Source organism: Hevea brasiliensis, chromosome 16 (assembly GCF_030052815.1).
Source record: "Hevea brasiliensis isolate MT/VB/25A 57/8 chromosome 16, ASM3005281v1, whole genome shotgun sequence".
In the NCBI taxonomy this organism is placed as follows: Eukaryota; Viridiplantae; Streptophyta; class Magnoliopsida; order Malpighiales; family Euphorbiaceae; genus Hevea; species Hevea brasiliensis.
The window spans coordinates 57,700,072-57,721,647 of NC_079508.1; the positions used below are offsets into that span (position 1 = coordinate 57,700,072).

General features: G+C 32.0%; 2 protein-coding genes across 2 annotated transcripts; both read right to left on the reverse strand.

Moving 5' to 3' along the window:
* Positions 1–3,518: 3,518 nt before the first annotated feature.
* Positions 3,519–11,564, reverse strand: LOC110672543 (butanoate--CoA ligase AAE1-like). Its single transcript, XM_058138649.1, has 2 exons — positions 11,354–11,564; positions 3,519–5,188 (listed from the first exon to the last, which is right to left on the reverse strand). Exons 1-2 carry the CDS (start codon positions 11,549–11,551, stop codon positions 3,701–3,703), a joined length of 1,686 nt encoding a protein of 561 aa, XP_057994632.1. The 5' UTR covers positions 11,552–11,564; the 3' UTR covers positions 3,519–3,700.
* A 1,769-nt stretch (positions 11,565–13,333) lies between these two features.
* Positions 13,334–13,798, reverse strand: LOC131174676 (uncharacterized mitochondrial protein AtMg00810-like). The gene has a single exon (XM_058138434.1). The coding sequence runs from the start codon at positions 13,796–13,798 to the stop codon at positions 13,334–13,336; it is 465 nt and encodes a 154-aa protein (XP_057994417.1).
* Positions 13,799–21,576: the final 7,778 nt, after the last annotated feature.

The window sequence follows — 21,576 nt, forward strand, 5'->3', positions numbered from 1 at the left end:
GGCTCCCCTAATTTAGTTTCTGATAATTACTGGGCTAAGTTGGTCCGAAATAAAATTATAACAGTTTAATTTAAATTATTTTATATGCATATTGGGCATAAATTATAGGCCTACTCATGGGTTGAGGAATAGTTAGGCTTACTACGGGCCTCGGGGGCTTTAGACTGGCCCAGGTCCTAATGCCGGTCCGGCCCATAGGTTAGGTCGTGACAATATATTTGGTTCGGTTTTGGAAACAACATAATATTTTTCTTTTTTTTTCCTATTGTGAAAATCGGATTACTTAATTAATTATATCATAAATCAATTAACTATAATCAATTAGATCATAATCCAATACTATCATATATTTTATCAATCAATCTATTAAATCATAAATCAATTTATCATTATCAATTACATTATAATTAAGTACTATCGGGTGTTTTATCAATTAATCAAGTAGATCATAAGTCTAGTAATTTTAATCAATTATATCATAATCAATTAGATCGATTAATCAAATAACTATTAACAATTAAATCATAATAAAGTATTAATGGATATTTTATCAATTAATCAGGTATATTATAATTAATTAAATTATAAATTAAGTAACTATAATCAATTCTATCATAAGCATTTAATTAATTAGATAGGGATATGTATCATTTGGTTCATATCTAAATAATTGATTGATCAAATTGAATTCGATGCTATTTTTGTTGAAATTCAGTTCGGTTCAATTTTTAGTTTTGAATTTTTTGGTTTATTCAATTCTATTTTGAAGATAACATAATATTTTTTCTTTTTTTCCTCCCTCTTGTGAAAATCGGACCGTCTAATCAATTAGATCATAAATTAACTATGCTAAATTAGATTATAATCAACTAGATCAATTAACCATGTAACTAATAATAATTAGATTAATTAATCAAGTAGCTATTAATTAATTAGATCATAAATCAAGTAATTATGATTAATTACACCATAATCAATTAGATAAATTAATCAAGTAATGATTAATTAATTAAATTTTAAATCGATTAATTTTGATTAATTAGATTATAATAAAGTACTATCGGGTGTTTTATTAATTAATCAAATAGATCATAATCAATTAGATCTAAAATAATTAATTATGATCAATTACATCATAATTAAGTATTATAGGATATCTTATCAATTAATTAAGTATATCACAATCAATTAGATCATAAATCAAGTAAATATTATCAATTACATCATAATCAATTAAATCAATTAATCAAATAACTATTAACAATTAGATTAAGTACTATCAAGTATTTTATAAAATAATTAAATAGATCATATTCAATTAGTGTAAAAATCAACCATGATCAATTACAACGTGATCAATTATGTAGGGGTGAGTATTATTTGGTTTAGACTGAAATAACTGATTGATCGAACATAATTAATTTGGAAATTGGATTCGGTTTTTGTAGAAATTTAGTTCAGTTCAGTTTTTATTTTTAAATTTTTTTGTTTATATGGTTCAGTTTTTAGATAACATAATATTTCTCCTTTTTTTCCTCCCTCTTGTGAAAATCGAACCACCTAATCAATTGATCATAAATCACATAACTATGATAAATTAGATCATAATTAATTAGATTAATTAATCAAGTAACTATTAACAATTAGATCAATTAATCGAGTAACTATTAGTCAAATATCATAAGTTAAGCAACTATAATTATGTACATCATAATTAATCAATTAGATAATAGTGAATATTATTAAATTCAGACTGAAATAATTAACCAAACAAATTTAATTCGGAAAATTCAATTTAATTTTTATAGAAATTCGGTTCAATTCAATTTTTATTTTTGAATTTTTTAGATTATTTAGTTTGATTTTAGAGACAACATAATATTTTTATTTTTTCTTCCCTCTTGTGAAAATCAGATTGTCTCTCATTGTTGTAGAACTTTTGTATGAGAGGGAAAATATAAATTTAGTTTGGGGAAAAAAATGGAATGGATACACGAAGAAGATACTTTAGATGGGTATAGAGTCTCTTACTTGAGAATAAATTATGGAATTAGAGGTTGAGATGTACTATTATTGATTAGAGTAATGGCGAAATTTGATAGGTTAAAGGAATGGTAGGTTTTGATAGGTTAAATAAATGGTGAGATGGTATTTTATTGGTTGAATAATTAGTAGAACATAATAGTTTAGAGTATTGATGGTATTTGATTAAATAACCAATAATAGAAAAGAGAGAAATTATAAATTTTAAAATTCAAATTATAAAGGGCTAAAAAAACATTATACATAAAAAAGTACATAAAATTTATTGAATTACCCTATTTTTATACACAAATTTTTATACACCTAGTCAAGTCCAACTAATAATTTGAGTTAATACATGCTTTTACAGTGACTAATAATGAAATTTAAATTTTTTATTTTCATTTTATTGTTTCTTTTTAAAATTATAATTTATTTATAATTAAATAAAAGTAAGAAAAAAAAGGAATAATGAGATGGATAAAAAAATAATTATTTTATATTATAATAATAAAAGATTAAATTTAATTAGCCAAAATCAATATATTTTAAACATTATGCTAATTTTTTACATTAATATTTAAAGAGAAAAAAAAAATCTTCATAATGTTTGACGTACTCTAACCTATTTCCTTATAGGTATATTATAAATAGTTTTTATTCTAATTAGGAAAATCTGTAAATAATAAAAAAAAAATTACATAAAAATAATAAAAGGGACAAATGGCTGAGAAGGTCTAAGAAGGCGACCTAATTCCTCCCTCTTGCCGAAAACTCACATGGCCAACGCTATCCGCCGAACCCATCATCATCCAAGCTCCCAATGATGCGTTTCACTCACGCTTGCAGAGTATTGTGCTGATTTTCATCGCTTGGTGGGCAATGAAATTCGTGAAGTTGAACACTGATTTTTCTTAAACATAATTTTTTTTTATTTTCTTTTATATTTTTAAAAAAGTGATATCTATAATTTTATATAAAAGAAATATGTGATTAAGAAGCATACACTAATTCCTCATACAAATATCTATAATTTCTCTGCAAATTACTCTGTTTCCCAATAAAGGGTTTTCCATCGGCCGGTATCGCTATGAACCACTCAGCACTTGATTGAAAGAGCGCTTCCATGTTCCTGAAATCACGGCTTCATTTATTCAAACATGGTGACAATGGAAAATTCATCCTCTAATTTATCGCCGGAATCAATCCGATCCTTTGACAGGGCCACTACTAGATGGGCTTGAGCAATTTAGTATGCATGGTGTATAAAAATTTCTTTGTGAAATTATTGTAGCATAGTTTTAAAATTATTATTATTATTATTATTATTTTAATAATATTATAAATTATTTTTCATGTGTCATGATAAATATTTTTTTAGTTGAAAAATAGACGATTAATTCATGCTTATAAGAAAAAAAATTCATGATTATATTTGTCATGGAAAAAAATTATGTATAATAAGTAACAGGAAATAAAAGTATAAAACCACCGTGTACGACGAATCAACATTCCTTAATTATCATTTGATGATTCAAATATTAAAAATTTGCAACTGATACAAACCCTTGATACTGGAACTACAAGAAATTACAGAATAATATAAAAAAAAGCCAAGAAAAGTTTTTTTTTTTTAATGAAAAAAAAAAAGAAAAATCATGACAAACAAATTAAACCTTTAACAATTTGCAAGGTTACTCGTGGCATTGGCTTTCTCCCTTAGAACAAACTTTTGCACCTTTCCAGTGAAATTGAGTGGAAGATCCCCAAAAACTGTAATCTTTGGAATCATATGGTTTGGCAATTTATCTCTACAAAATTCAGTAATCTCTTTAGCATTAGCATCACACCTATCTTTCAATTTCACAAATGCACAAGGCACCACCTCCTTCAAATCAGCATCAAATTTTCCAACCACAGCAGCCTCTGAAACCATTGGATGACTTAGCAAGGCAGCTTCCACCTCTAATGTGCTTATAGTCCTTCCTTCAGAAATTATAACATCATTTGCACGATCCTTCATTTGTATGCTGCCATTTGGATGTCTAACTACAAGGTCTCCTGTGTGATACCATCCACCCCTGAAAGCTTCTTGGGTAGCTTTTGCGTTGTAAAGATATCCTGACATCAAAGTATTGCTCCTGAACATCACTTCTCCTATGGTTTTCCCATCATATGGTACACTTTTCATGGTTTTTGGATCCTTAACATCAATCCCTTCAATCAAAAGATTGTGCAGCCCTTCACAGCTTTTGTATTTTACTTGTTCATCATCATCATCATCATCATCATCCATGAAAGAACCATTAAAATCTGAATCAAGTTTCCATGGCCTAACAATGGCCGGACCAAGGACCTCAGTCATACCATACCCATCAGTGACTTGAAACCCTAATTCTTCAACCTTCAGGAGGATTTTAGAGTTCAACAATGCACCTGCTACAATAACATTGACCTTGCTTGGAAGTTTCCTTTGCTCACTTGCTTGTGCATTGGCAATAATGTTCAAGATAGATGGGGGACCACATAAGTGAGTTATCTTGTGAAGTATTAGTGCATCAAATATTACTTTAGCTGAGACATTTCTGAGGCAAATATTAGTGCCCCCAACAGCAGCCATAGCCCAAGTTAGACACCACCCGTTGCAACGAAACATGTCTACTGTCCATAGAAAAACTACCGGCATTTGTCTCATATCACACCTGAAAATTTCTGCCAACGAATTTAGATAGGCAGCTCTATGGCTGTACACCACCCCTTTAGGATTCCCAGTTGAGCCTGAAGTATAATTCACTGAAATTGGATCACATTCGGTACTCGGCCTTATTACTTCGAAATCAGGTGAACCCAGTTCAAGAAGAGCAAAATAATCTAAGCTACATAATTCTTGGTTGTTGGACAGGGAATAAGTTGCTCGGTCAAACTCAGGGACCAATACAAGCTGTGGTGGCTTGCCATTCTTTGTGGAAAGAATGTCCAATGCCTGGAGGGCAACATTAGTATATTGATAATCTACAAAAAAGAGTTTAGGTTCTAATTGTTGTAATAAAGATGCTAAAGTGGTTGCATCCACCTTAGTGTTAAGTGCAGAGATAATTGCTCCAGCCATTGGAACACTAAAATGCAATTCATAGAGTGCTGGAATATTAGGGGCTAAAGTTGCAACCTGCGCTCAAGCAAAAGAAATTGGAGAGATGTGTTAACATTTCAAAAATAAGGAATCATGTAAAATTCAATGATAACATAATTGCCCCAATAAATAAAAAGAAAATCTATTAATTATTCATGTTGTGCGTAGCTAAGAGGAAATTCTACCAATAAAACTTGAGATCTCGTTCTGTTAATTAACAAGTCTCAAGTTGCTGACATTATCTAACAACCATGGAAGAATTCCAAAGGAAGGAGCCAGGAAATGATGAGAACCAACCAAAAATGAACTCGTAAAGTTAGCCAACTAATATGCATAATAATTCGCTTCCCTGAAGACACGAGTCACCCTAATATCCCAACTCCACCAAAGGAGATGTTGAATAAAAGCTAAAAGAGAAGATTATAGAATACTCTTGTCAGATATAAAAATAGTGCTCCCTCTCTTACAAAAAAGTAGACCCTCTTTATAATATAAAGAGTGAATTTCACATAATTAATTATGAGAATAATATATATACACCGATGCACGTACACCGAGTGCACCTAATAATCTCTCAGCTAACAGGGACCGTGTGTATTATAAGGTTTATCTCGCTTCAAAATCAAATCCACCGCATGTATTATCACACTCAAGAAGAACCCGGCGAAAGCCCTTGCTCGAAAGCTAATCAAAGCCCTTCAAAAACTGCCCATATAGTTATGCCTTTTCTACTGAACATCCACCAAAATTAGAAACAAAACCCATGCTATTGGCCAGACGAATCTCACAATAATACACCTTTAAAAGCCAAGCCACTACTCTCTTTACGAGAACTCTACTTAATGGCGGATTCAGAAAAACATTTTTTCGAATCAACTTATAAAAAATATATATAAAATATTATAAAAACATTCTTTCATTTATACTCGATTAAGTCTAGTACCTTAAAAATTTTTCTCACCAACTCACTCTACATTAAAAGTCAATTTAAATAAATATAAATATTAAACATTTTTAATAAAAATAAAAGTCAATTAATTTTTTATTATAAAAATATATATTTTTATAAAAAAAGATTTAATACTTAAATTAAAGAGATGTCAATTCATAGAAACATATATACATAAAAATACTTGAAAAAAAAAAGAGGGTCAATTGACCCCTCATTAATTAATAGCAATGGATCCACTACTGACTATACTGCCAGCTTACCTAGACCAGTTCATGCTAAAGAGCATTAATCTCCACAAGCGGAAGTTGAGCCTCAACCTTGTGATATTCCGTTGTCCTATGAAAAATGGTTGTAACATTACCTCCATTCTCAACGAACTCATCATTGAATAGTACCTGGTTACTCTATGCCAAAGAAAACAACACACTACACAAAGTAGACCCAGTGAATGCTAACAGTGTGCCTCGATAAATTACGGCTAGGGGCAGACGCAGAATGAAATATGAAAAAGGCTAAAATACTCATTTTGTAATAGCAGTGGAATATATATATATATATATATATATATATATATATATATATATATATATGTGTGTGTGTGTGTGTGGATAAATAGATAAATCTTTAACTTCATTATTTTCAATAACTATTGACACAAATAAAAAAATAATTGAAAGTGCTTTAAAATTTATATTTTTTTTCTTTTTACATCTTTATTTTTAAATTTTTTATTTATAAAATATTTTAAATAGATATTCATATTTTAAATTATTTAATTATTATTATTATTTTCATTTCTATAATTTTTTTTAAATCATAGGATCTCAACTCCATAAATTTATTATTATTATTATTATTATTATTATTATTATTAAGATAATTACTGTTACAATATATCTACTTTAAAAAAATTGAGGGAGAAGGGCACATTTTTTTTAAAGAAAAGAAATATTATTTAACTAAGAAGAAATTAGTTCAGCCAACTCAAGAAGAAACCAATTCAGTAACCATAAAAGACATAATAAAATGAGGAACTTCCTTAAGCCAAATGACTTCCTCAGACGAAAGAGAAAGAGCAAATTTAGCTAATCCATGGCTTTTCTAAAAACATGGCCACACTCAAATTGGGGGAGAAGGGCACACTTATATTCCCCATATTCTAGAATTATGGTATTAGAATTTTATCATATCTTTTTCTTTTTTTATTTTAATGAAAGTCCACCCCTAGTTTTGGCTGACATAAGAGCAACCACATATGGCTCTCGAAAGAGTAGTCCTTAGGCATATGCAATAAAGATTCTTCACCCTCCACGCACACATCCATATGCCTTCGTATCTTGTGTTGGGAATATTTAAGTATTAGCACTTTCCCATCGGAAAGAGACAGGGTGAGCAAAAGACATACAAGTAGCAATGATACATAAATTTATTGCCTTAAGAGTTTTAGCTTAAATATGATATTAGGTCAAGTTTATGATTATGTTCTTTCATAAAATTTATAAAGAATGATTTTGTACAAGTGCTTTACGCTCTCTAAATCTCTGAAAAATGATATCAGAGTCAATGATTCGAGTAGGCCTAAGCAATTTTTAGTTTGAATTGAAAAATCAAATCAAACTGAGTTAATTCAGTTCAATCAATTTAGTTTATTTAAGAGTTTTGATAATTTTAATTATTTAATTTAATTCCATTATTTTCATGAAAAAAAAAAAAAAAAGAACCGAACCGATTCCATTTATACCTTTCAAACCCTAAGTATTAAAATCTCTTATTCTTCTACCTATACTTTCATTTCTCACGCCACCACAGCCCCACCCTCCTCTTCCTACTTCTTTTTCTTCACTTTCTCATTGTTTCCCTTGATTCTTCCTTTTCTTGTTCTTCTTTAGTTACTTTCCTCTCCCTCTTCCTCAATTGCTTTGCCCCTATGTGCCAGAATAGAATGGCTCCAACAGGTCACGCCTTTTGCTATGATAGCAAGGACTCTATGTCTCTGTTGGCAATTTCTCTGATTGCTCTGCCTTTTGCTGCCGTCATGGTCGAGTTGGTTCGCTAGATCCATGGATAGTTTCGAGAATCTTTGAGTAATAGATTTGTTTCTCTACTTGGGTTTGTTTTCCACCTTCATTTGCTGATGGTTCAACTGTTTTTATTGTCATTTTGGTTGTGATCTTGTGTTTCATGAGAGTTTCCTTCAAGGCGTACATATTTTTATTTTAGGCTTGTAGCTTTGTCGTGATTAAAATTGTATTTGATTTAATTGAAACAATTTTAACTTGAGTTGATCTTAGTTTCCTTTCTGTGTTTATGATTTTAATTTGATGCATCGAGAATTTGGGGGATTTTCTGCTGAGGATTTGAGAGGAGGGTTGGCTCTGTAATTGTGGATGAGAAATGTTTTGGAACCGATTGGACCGAACCAAAATAAACCGATTTTTTCAGTTCGGTTTGATTCGGATTTACTATATAGTTCGGTGTGGTTCAATTCGTAAAATTACGATTTTTAGTTACTTGGTTTTTTCAATTTAGTTTGATTTAGAAATGAACCAACCGATTGCACACCATATGGAAGAGCAAGGAGACTCTCGATGATTGCCTTAAAAATTTAGATTGAATCTGGTGTCAAACTTATGAGGTATTTTTTCACAAGACTCGTTAAGAAGGATTATCTTTAAGTGCTTTGGATTCCTATATCTCTAATATTTTGTCAATAGTCACTCATAAACAGCAAACAAAAGAAAAGTGCACATTTGTTATAGTAAAGTGCCAATCTTAAACCAAGTTCCACACTGGATTCCTCATGTTCCACGCATTTTTTGCTAAACCAAAATATGCTGAACTAATAGTAAAGTGCCAATCTTGCAACGATGCTAGAAAACTTCATTGGGACTTTTGGAAGAAACAGTGGATATATATCCGTAATAACCAATAGAATAGTAAAAAAAAAAAAAATGAATTGATCCCAATCCCAACCTCAGACTCACACACATAATTAACAACGTGATCATGAAGCAAGTGAGCAGGGACATCATCCACTATATTATCTTTAAGAATTTCACCCCAATAAAAAAGTATACTTTTGTTGTTGCCAATAAATGGGCGTGTGACAGAAGGATTCCTAATGGCTAGAGATGAGGTAGAGCTGCTCAAGGCATTAGTGAACCTTAATATATCAATGATTGGATCTTAGCTTAAAAATTTACCTAGTGCATGAGAGTTACAACAATTGAGGATAAGTTACAACAATATAACAACATAAGTTACAACAAGGACGTCACAAATTTAAGTGTACCTAATATACTAGAGCAACATTGGTGTAGCACAGTATAACAACATAAGTCATGACGAGGACATCAAAAATTTAAGTGAGAGAGATTACAACATTTTACATCAGAGAAAAATGATTTTTTAAATAATTTAAGTGACCTTAGCCCCTAACTAATAAAATAACTTTGGTTATTAGGCCAAATGGATTAGGTCTAAAAATTAATTGAGCCAATTGGGTCTATGGTGTTATATGTACCCACAAAACTTGTTACTTAGTAATTAAGCCCCATGCTAGTTTTATCATAAAAGCAGTTTTCAAAGACTTTAAATCCCTAAAATCCAAACCTCCACACTCCTTAGGTTGCCTAACATTATGCCAAGCAACACTACAATAAATATAGGTTTTGACAACATGCTTTATATGCTATTAAAAGTTTAAAAACATGCTATTGATAAGAATTATTAGTAAGCAATTAGTGATGTGCATAAATCCTATAATCTAAAATTTTTAATAATACTTTCACATAATTTACAGGTACTATTATGCAAAATATTATATATATTATTTTTTATTTTTTATGTTATCTTGATGTTATTTGAATATCATATACAAAATGATGTTAAAAAAGTATTGTTGAAACCTATATTTATTATAGTGGAAGCAACAAAACCCTTATTTTTATCACCTGAATTACCAAAAATGAACTTTCTACAAGCTTTTCAACTTTATCACAAATATGCAATGAAAGTTTAGTAGATTTCATTGCATAAAAAGGCATGGTGAAAAGAATGGAATGAACCCAGGCGACCCTTCATTACAAAGATAATTAATTCACATTCCACCCAGATAGTCGCTTTTGCATGATATCTAGGATATAGTTGTACTAAAAAAATGATTTTTTTCGATGAATCAAAATTCCGTCGCTAATAATATTAATTAGCAACATCTGTATAACTAATTTGTTGCCAATACTTTTAGTGATCTATTAAATTCGTCACTGTCCCCTTGTTCTTTTGATCAAAATTTATTGGCTTATACCAAGGAAAAAGAACATAAAAGTGGACTTCTATTTTGTTTTGCTTTCTTCTTTTTCTCTATTATTACTATTATTTAATTGTAAACAAAATTGACAACAGTTTATCAACTTCTACGGACGCGTACAAAAAAAAAAAAAAAAAAAACTATATATAACTCGACTCAGTTTCATAAAGTCCATGGGATGATGGGATCCATTCCTAGTTGGCAATTTTAATTTATTCTATTTTCATGAATCTACTTGGCAATGAAATAGTTTATTAATTTTGATTTGAGTTAAACTAATGGATTAATAGACTGACACCATTTTTTTATTACTAAGAAGTTAGACTAATTTACAATAAGCGCGTTAATTACCTAGGGGAAGCCAATAGCCAATATTTATAATATATTTTTTTTCTTTTTTCTTTAAAGATAAGTTGTTAGCTTAAAGAAGACGAAGACTTTTCGAGTTGAGATTCAGAATGCATTCACGAGTTCTTTTTTTTTCCTCCATTTTCGCCAAAAAAGAGCAAGAGAACTTGTGAGCTCTATGTTAGCGATTGTAATATTTTTAAACTTATGATATGCTGAATTCGAAGTTCAGTAAAATAATAACAGAAAAAAGTAGTTAATCATCATCATTTCATATCAGCGTCAACTATAACTACATGCATCGTAAAAATTAATATGAAGAGTATACGAAATGTACTCACTATGATCTATAAATACGTAAATCTTTTTCTTTATGCGATTTAGCTGTGATTTCTTGCTTTCTAAATTTTAATGGAAAACCATTTATTCTCTTTTTCCTTTTTGTTTTGAAGTAACGTAATTTCTAGATGATATTTATGCAAGAAAGGCTATTTGAAACATAAAAGAATTTGGCAAATGATAATAAGAATATAGAAACAAATATGGATGAGGATATGTATATATAAAGAAGTGATAATGAAGAGAAACTTACAATATCACCTGGAGTAACCCCCAATCGGACCAAAGCAGAAGCGAGCTTGAGACATCTTTTATAGGTTTTTTCCCACGAAAATCTGACACCGCCATAGACAATGGAAGTCTTGCCTCTATAGACGGTGGCTGCTCTTTCCAGGAAGCTTATTGGTGTCAACGGCACATAATTTGCAGAGCACAGAACAAGACCCTCCATTCTATTCAATGAGGCCTTCTCATCGGTGAAATATATAATCCAACGTTTATATTATAATAACAATAATAATTTATGACCATGATGATTCTCCAAGTCAGCGCATAATCGTTATATTAAATGGAAAAAAAAAATTAAATACCTTGCAGGCAAAGAAAGATAAGGGCGGCACGTAATTTACACGTTCATGATTCATGAGCCAGCATCATCTTTCTATCAGGTTTAGGGATGGCTATAGTTTGGGTATTTGTGATACCCAATTTGATCAAATCCTAATACAATAAAAAGGACAGGAAGAAACCTGCTAGAGAGCAAAACACTAGGACACCAAATCAACAAGATACCAAAATGCTAGAACAAACAGCAAAACACCAAGACACGACCAAAAAATACAGGGGACGCTCAAGTACAGGACAAGGAACATGTGAACACTCAAGACCAAAAGATATAGCAACAGGATGAGGGAGCAAGGCAAATTATTAGATACTTTAGATGTATGTGTATCATTACTTACAAAATTGTGGGTCCTATATTCTTAAATTAGAGAATAATCAATTTTTTATTAGTTATGGATGCACTATTTTTTAGTACATCGTTGTACCCTATAATTTGGTAGGCAGTAAACGAAGAGGGCAACCTTAAAACCAAAGATGATTGTTAGGAACAAAAACTGATATTATTGGCTTGAAAATCTACTGTAGCGGTCAAAGTGTTAACACAAAAATCTAACATGACAATCAAAGTATTACCGCTTATAAAAAGCGTCAAAGACCAGGCGAAAGGCTGCTCGACCTAAACCGAACAGAGTCGAGCCGAACAAAACATAGTTGGTCTAGGCTCAGACAGGACAAGGAGTAGTGCTTTCACTCTCCTAACAAACCGAGCGTAACTATTCTGAGCAAAAGTAACATCAGGCAAAGACAAAGCTAGATTTTTAGGAGATAATCTCGACATGTTAATCCGCGATCATCTCCATGATTAAATCAACGTCTATTTTTCCTAAAAACTTATAAATATTAAAGAAGGATCAGAAATGAGAAACACATGCATCTATCTAAAATCTATATTGAATTATTTTCTTAATCTCTCCTTTTTAGATTTTTGTTTTTGTGATTTGAGCATTGAAGTGGCTGATCAAAAGGCCACTAATCTCATTCTTCTTTGATTTTCAAACTTATGTGACAATTAAATTGAATCCTTGAAGCTCATGGTAGTATTAAAAACCAAGCAACAACAACACGCATAAAAACCTTTAGAGATTCAGCAAATCAGAGGGAAAAAAATAGGGCAGCAACAAGTTCAAAGGCAACAAGCTCGAAGGATGTAAAAGAACTAAGAAATTTTGGAATAAGAATTCTGATGTTTATTGCCCCAAAAATCAAAGATATATAAAAATTTATAGCTAATAAATAGGTTCCTAATCAAGCTAAACTACCAAAATTGTATCAGAATCATACAATAAAAGGTAAGAACAAATATGCACACAAAAATTTCTAAACAAATGCCCTAAATAAATGCAACATAAGTGGCAGCTAACAGCTGCCTTTCCAATACCCCCCCTCAAGTTGGAGCATGGAGTTCTCGAATATCCAACTTGCAAAGAAGAAAGTCAAACTGATCATTTTTCAATGCTTTTGTGAAGATATCCGCAGGTTGCATTTAACTACGTACATAATCTGTTCGAATGTTACAATTCAATATCTCATCACGGATAAAATGACAGTCCACTTCAATATGCTTAGTACGTTCATGATAGATAGGATTAGCAGCTATATGCAGAGCTGCCTAACTATCACAATACAAATTCATAGGTTCAGTATGCGTCACACCAAGAGAATTCAATAATCCTTTCAACCATTTAAGTTCACAAGTTGTAGTACTCATAGACCGATATTCAGCTTTAGCAGATGAGCGAGACACTGTCTGTTGCTTTTTAGTATTCCATGAGATAGGGGATTCACCCAAAAGAATAAAATAACCGGTCAAAGACCGTCTCATCAAAGGACAGCTAGCCCAATCAGAATCACAGTAAGCAGACAATTTGAGATCACAATTGGCATGCAGTAGTATACCCTGACCTGGATTTCCTTTCAAATAATGCACAACTCTAACAGCTGCCTTCCAATGAGCTTTCTTCGGTTGTTGCATGAACTGAGCAAGAATATGCACACAATAAGACAACTCAGGCCGAGTTATTGTTAGATAAATAAGCCGTCCCACCAGTCGCCTATACTGAGCAGGGTCATCCATATCATCACTTTCGGTAAGGGCTAGCTTGTGATTTTGTTCAAGAGGAGTTTTAGCCGGCTTGCAACCCAGTAATCCAACTTCTGAAATTACATCCAATGCATACTTACATTGACACAAGAAAATACCATTCGAGTTTCTGGCTACTTCAATCCCTAAGAAAAATTTCAGCTTCCCCAAGTCTTTCATATGAAAGCAACGACTCAAATAGTTCTTGAATTTTTGTATAGCGGAAATATCATTGGTGGAGATAATAAGGTCATCCACATAAATAAGCACATTCAATTGAACAGTCCCAGCTCGAAAAGTGAACAAAGAGTAATCTGAATATGATTGCTGAAATCCATAAGCTTTCAGAGATGCAGCCAATTTCGCAAACCAACATCTAGGTGCTTGTCGCAAATCGTATAGAGATTTCCGGAATTTACAAACCTTCCCTGGTGATTGAGAAGCAAATCCAGGCGGCATCTTCATGTAAACCTCTTCCTCCAAATCACCGTGTAAGAAAGCATTTTGGACATCCATCTGATGGAGTTCCCAATTCTTTGTAGCCGCAATGGCAAGAAAGGTGCGTACAGTAGCCATTTTTACTGTAGGAGCAAAAGTCTCCTGATAATCTATGCCTTCAACTTGATTATTTCCCAATATCATTAATCGCGCCTTGTATCGTTCAACACTTCCATTAGAATTGTATTTAATTTTGTATACCCACTTGCTTCCTATTGTTTTCTTCCCAAATGGCATATTTTCAACTGTCCATATACCATTATCCTCCAAAGCCTGTATTTCTTTTCTCATAGCCGCTCTCCACTGTTCATCCTTAACTGCTTCTGCATAAGAGCTTAGTTTATGTCCTGTAGTAATGGCTGCCAAAAAACATCGGTGTTATGCAGAGAATTTATCATAATCCACATAATGTGCTATAGAGTAAGGCGTACCTGAGGAATCAGATTGGGAAGGTGAGCATGCCAAGAGGCTTGTTTTGATGGCGTTTGTCACATAATCCTTCAAACGAACACTAGGTTGCTTGGCCCTTTGTTCCCTACCTAGTTGCTCTTCAACAACTTAACCTCTATCCACTCCCTCACTGTTTTTATGGATCAATTCTTCCGTTTCAGGATTCACGAACACTAGGTTGCTTGGCCCTTTGTTCCCTACCTAGTTGCTCTTCAACAACTTAACCTCTATCCACTCCCTCACTGTTTTTATGGATCAATTCTTCCGTTTCAGGATTCACCTCACTTTCTCTACCCACACTTTCATCGTGTTTCTTTCCCAAGTTGTTCTCTAAACCATCAACTTTATCACCCAACTCCTCAACTCCATTTTTAATGAGTTCATCACCCATTGTTTTCTCATTTGCATATGGAAATTCTGTTTCAGCGAATACCACATCTCTTGATACAAAGTATTCTTTAGTTTCCAAATCATGCAATCTCCATCCCTTCTTTTCAAATGGATACCCAACAAAAACACACCTACGACTTCTACTACCAAATTTATCTTTATCCCGATTCAGATTATCATAGCACAAACAACCGAAACCCGAACGTGTTTGTAAGAAGGTACTTTCCCAAAGAGCATCTCATATGGGGTTTTACTATTTAATAACATAGATGGAGTCCTATTAATCAAATACCCGACTGCAAGTACACATTCTCCCCAAAATTCTATAGGTAAATGTGCTTGGAAACGCAAGGCTCTTGCCACATTAAGAATATGGCGATGTTTTCTTTCCACTCGGCCATTTTGTTGAGGTGTTTCTACACAGGAAGTCTGATGCAACATCCCTTGTTCATCAAAATATTTTTTCAAGCACATAAATTCACTTCTGTTATCACTTCTGACAATTTTCACATTTTTTTCAAATTGGCGTTTAACCATCACAATAAATTTCTTAAGAACACAAGCTACTTCTTGTTTTCCATTCAGCAAATATATCCAAATAGCACGAGAGTAATCATCAACAATTGTTAAGAAGTAAATTGCTACACAAGAAGTTGGGACTCTATAAGGTCCCCACAAATCACAATGTATCAATTTAAAACAACCATCAGCTTTATTGTCACTAGAAAAAATCTCTCTTGTTTGCTTTGCTCTAAAACAAACTTTACAAGTTTTATTAGTTTTCCTAACTATGCTACCAGCTTCTGGAATTAACTCTATCACCTTATAAGAAGGATGACCCATTCTCTTATGCCAAAGCTCAAAAGACCCCACATCAGTTACCTTGCAAGCATGTACCGATGTCACTCCTTTGAGAAAGAACAACCCCTCGTGTTGCTCACCCGCTCCAATCAGGTTCCTCGAATTTAGGTCCTGTATAGCACAAATTTTGTTAGTGAGTTGAATAACCAAATTTGAATCATTAAGTAGTTGTGATAGAGAGATCATATTGCAATTTAAATTTAGCACATAAAGGACTCGTTGCAATTTCAAGTCTACTCCAAGCAATACAGTTCCTTCTTTCACCGCGAAGGTCTTTTCTCCATTAGGTAACCCGACTGAGCATGGCACAATGTCATGCAATTTACTAAAAAATGCCAACGTTCCTGTCATATGATGGGAAGCTCCTGTGTTAATAATCTAAGGAAATATCCTCTGCGTACCTGTCATCCTCTCATTGCCACCATTCTAACAAGAATTCAACATGCCCAGCAAAGCAGCCCACTACTCTTCATTTAATCCACTAAGACCCTTTCGATATGAATCTGTCACAATTCCACGCCCACCATCAACTCCAGTTGCTTGTGTGGTGTTGGCACGAGCAACTCCTCCCTTGCTACATCCTGCTCCATTGCCACGCTTTTGACCACCTCCTCGTCCAGCAGAAGTTCCACGTGGTCTATTACCCCACCATTCTGGATAACCTATCAGCTGGAAATAACTTTCAGCATCATGTCCCTCTTGGTTGCAATTAAAACAAATTGAGGATTTGTCTTTATCCCCCCCTGAATTTCGACTTCCTGCTCGAATTGCAAAACTCATAGGATTGCCTCTTTCTTCCTTGGTTCGTGTCATAGTTCGCACCCGCTCTTACTGAACAACCATAGCATAGGCACGATTCAAATTGGGCAAGGGTTCAGTGCTCAAAATATTAGAGTGCACTGTTCCATATCCTTCTTCATCCAAGCCCGTCAAAAACTGATGAACTCTCTCTTCTTCACGCTTTCTTTCCAATTCAATGGTAAGATTGCATCTGTAGCCTGCACAGATATCCACTGGTATTTGATCATAGTTGTTTATTTCATCCCATAACGTTTTGAGTCTTCCAAAATAAGACACGATCGGTTGACCTTCCTGCCTACAGTTCGCCAGATCCGATCTCAATTGCTGCATTCGTGGACCATTCCCAGTCGAAAATCTCTGTTTAATATCCTCCCACAGATCCTTTACGTTCTCCATGTGAGAGATGGTCGAGCGAAGCGTCAGTTCAACGGTGTTAAATACCCAAGAAACCAGCATAGAGTTAACCGTCCACCAATCTTCGAGTTTGAGTCATTTGCTGGTTGCTTAACAGATCCATCAATAAAACCATATTTCTTTTTGGCCCGCAATGCAGTCCGCATAGCTCGCGCCCATTCTTTGTAATTCTCGCCCTTTAACTGAACTTGGGTAATCAAGTTACTTGGATTGTCATTCGAATTCAGTGTGTAATAACTATAAGTTTTCTTTCTTGATCCAGAACTCTCATTTTTCTTTTCATCAGCCATGGCTCTGATACCATGTAAAAGAACTAAGAAATTTTGGAATAAGAATTCTGATGTTTATTGCCCCAGAAATTAAAGATATATATAAAAAATTACGGCTAACAAATAGGTTAATCAAGCTAAACTATCAAAATTATATCAAAATCATACAATAAAAAGTAAGAACAGATATACACATAAAAATTTTCAAACAAATGCCCTAAATAAATGTAAAATAAGTGACAGCTAACAGCTACCTTTCCAATGAAGGAAACACCATTGCCAACCTACCAAAACAATACTACAAGATAAGCCAAAAACCATCCCCACCAGACTTGCAAGCACGGCAGCCGAAGCCAAATCCAAGACTGCACGCAAGAACTTGTCATCCCTTCAAAAGAACTTGTTTTCACCCTCTAAATGACACCTCGCAACATCAAGTGTTTGCTTGATATTGAATTTGGAGGTTTAAATTTGTTTTTAAAGAAAAAAATTATTTTAAATATTATTAAAAAAATAATTTGAAAATTTATTTTATTATTAAAATATTTTTATGATAAAAAAATTTTAAATTTAAATTTTTTTATTTTTTAATATTTTTTAATTAATATATTTAAAAATATGTTTTTCTTAATGACAGTTGTAACAGCAAGGCACACGTATCCTAAGGTGGTGGCCGAAATGAAGCATCGCCAACGAGATAAAATCCTCGAGCTAATAGAGGACAAAATCAATCCTATTAGTAGTTGTTGTTTCTTTCGAGCGCATAGGGTTTTTTATTATTATTATTATTATTTTAAGTTACAAAAGAAATTTAAAGCTCCAAACTAACACAAACAAAATATATAGACTCGCATAATATAGAAATTAAATATTTAGATAATGTTTATTTTGGGAATTTTTTTTAAAATTTAATTAAATATTAAAAAATAAGTTAATAAAAATATTTTTCTAATAAAAAAAAGGTTAAGTTGATTTTTTTTATTAAAAAAATTATTTTTTAAAGTTTGATCATCTCATAAAAACGTATCACTTATATACACATAATATAAATATATATTATTAATTTAATATTATAAAACAAAGAGAATATAAAATATAATATTTTTTTCCTAGGATAGTACGTAGTGCCACCATCTTTATTGATGGCCAACAATGTATGCAAAATATACGTAAGCTTACCAAGTTTGCACTAATTAAGTGGGTGTTTCATCATTGATTATATATGAAGTTTCTGTAAAACCCACTCATCAAAAGGAGCTGATGACGGTAATCTAATTAATAATCATTATCATTCTAATCTCCTAATTAGGATAAACTTCAATTAAATAAACTTAAAAATAAGTGCAGCATTTCAACATTACTCCACCATAATGCACTTAAAATATGTCATTAATAATTAATCCAATGTGTCTTCCATTGATACTGGAACTACATGTTGGGTTTATTGGAATCATCGGTGTCATGTCATGATTTGCTAATTTTCCATGATTTATTTAATGTCTCAATTTGCAATCAAGATGGATTGTTTGCAGAAAAGTTCCCTAGACAATGTGAACACATGCCGACATAGTATTGCTATGTCTAGACATTCTATCATCATGTTACCCTTTTGGTTGGACCATTTCAGACCAGACTAGTTAAATTTTGAGCTTAGTTCGGTTCGACCCAAATAAGGCCCAATAGGAAAAATCATGTCCCTGCCTAGCCCCATAAAATTGTCCAACGGGCCTTTATACCTGTGAATACGTGTTAACAATATGATCTTTTTAATTTAATTTTTTTTAATAACGATATCATCTTTTTAATTTAATTTTTTTTTAATAACAATATCATCTGGTTTGATTTCACCAGCTCTCAATTTTAAGGGTAGTTTTGTCATCGTGTTCTAATTTTAATTTGTTCTTATTTTAATTTATATCATAAAAATATTCAAATTTTAATTTAATATCACTTAAATATGTATATATCTAGATAAATTAAATAGAATAAAAAATAATTCAAAATTTTATTTATCTAAAAATAAAAAAAATAATTAAAAAAATTATTAATAATGTTTTAATCACAATTAGATAGGCTATTTTCTCCACATAGTTAAGAGAGGTAATTTTTATTTTGTTTAATCTACTAAACATTAATTTTTGATCGGAGTACATAATTAAATCTGATTAGAGGGATTTTAGGTAATATTAAATTAAAAATTAAGTAATTTTATAACACAAATTAAAATTTAGTAATAATGGTATGAAATAACCTTAAATTAAGAGGTGAATGAAATTAAGCCCTTATTATTTAGAGGTAATTATCAAACCATATATATATATATATATATATATATTAATTTTCCTTTCTAATATTAGAAAAGGATTGCAATTGGTCAAATTTAAACCATTTTAAAAACACCCTTTTAGGTTCAAGAAATGGCAACAAGCAAGACATGAAATTTTTCATGAGAGTGGCTTAAATTGCAATTTTTTTTTTATTTTTAATGAAGAAATTAAATAAGTGGAAACTCGAAATTTTTTAAGAGTAACCCATTGCTCCCAATAGAACTTCAATTTCTTGAGCATCCATGGGCCCTCTTCTTACGCCAAATTCATGTCTTATCTCTGGCAAAGATACTTTATTTCATCAACCATTGCTTTGCTCTCATCAGTGAAATTGTTTTAGGTTGACGTCAACCCATTGCTTCCACGAAGGTCTCCAATAATCAACAAGCGCAACCCAATAAGACATTGTCGGTGACGATTGACACCCAGAAAAGAGCGTACAAATCATGTCATATTTTTCCATCTTGTCTGGTATCAGAACATCCCCAAAGTAATCATTATCTTCAGGATGTAGCTATTTATTTTCTTATCGTGCCCACAGCTATTATGAAATCTGCAAATTTTGCAGCCACAAACAACCCAGTTTCACTTTTCATGTGCAATGAATCAACATCTGAGATTTTAGTGCATGATCCAATTATCCAACTTCAAGGTGAACTGATGATTGAGCTCCCGATAAAATTGAGAGGTCTCCCATTTCCATTTTCAATGGTGCAGTGGATCTTGGCTTTGCAGCCTGTTTTTATCTAATAAAAGAGACAAAACCAAAAGGGAAGTTTTCTTCTTTTCGCTTTTTCTGTTTCCAAAAAACTTTTCTTTAACACAATCAAATGAATTATTTTAAATAATATTGAAATAATCAATCCATTAATTTAAATAAAATGAGATCTTTATATATATTTGATTAATATTAATGTTATGGAGCATAGGCTATGATATATATTTTTAAGTCCAGATAAATGTAGATTCTTAGAGGTCTGATATAATAAATACGTCACATCATATGTTATAAATATTTTATTAATTAAATTGGGTTTGATTTAAAAAAATAAAAATTCCATCCTTTTATATTAGATTTGAATAAGTCTAATGTAATAAAAGCTAGTTATAATTTGAATAGAATAGAAAAAGCCGTTTCCACAAGAATAAATAATTAATAAATTAATTTAGTTTTTTCGATGTATTGAAAAACAATATATTAATTAGTATGTGAAGACTTCAAGTCAACCCCGACGACCTCACTGGCATTCATTTATGTATACTACTTTATTCTCTGTTGTTTTGTTTGCTAGCTTGGCTACTTCAATTATGATTTCCTTGCTTTACAGAAGAGACTGAAAATGATAATGTGAGGTACACATTTCATGAAAGTGATGATGGAAAGAGCACTTCTTTTTTCTGTTATAACAAATTTTGTTTTCTAATTAAATTCATTAATGATAAATTTAAATTAATCGAATAGATATATAGAGAGCAAACATTTGAAAATCAAATTAATTAGATGTTATGGGGATAATTCATCTGATTCATCTTCATGATCAAGATATGACCTGCCAAAAGACTGCTGGCAGCGATGATGCACAGGGGACAAAACAAGTGTTGGTAAAGAATACAAGATAGAGATCGAATGGCAGAGTTCCTTGTAAAAAATTGTACATATTAAAATTTCCATAGTAGAAGAAAAAGAACCCAGAAAGTAGAAGGAAAGCACATGCACAGGCACAGCAACTGCAACTGGGGTGGAGGTACGTAAGAGTCTTGT

What these genes read in the sequence shown, in the direction of transcription:
- LOC110672543 (XM_058138649.1), bottom strand. Translation starts at nt 11,551, where the DNA reads ATGGAGGGTCTTGTTCTGTGCTCTGCAAATTATGTGCCGTTGACACCA. An exon ending in GGGTTACTCCAGGTGATATT is followed by an intron (nt 5,189 to 11,353) that starts GTAAGTTTCTCT and finishes GCTTGAGCGCAG; the next exon opens with GTTGCAACTTTAGCCCCTAA.
- LOC131174676 (XM_058138434.1), bottom strand. Translation starts at nt 13,798, where the DNA reads ATGGATGACCCTGCTCAGTATAGGCGACTGGTGGGACGGCTTATTTAT.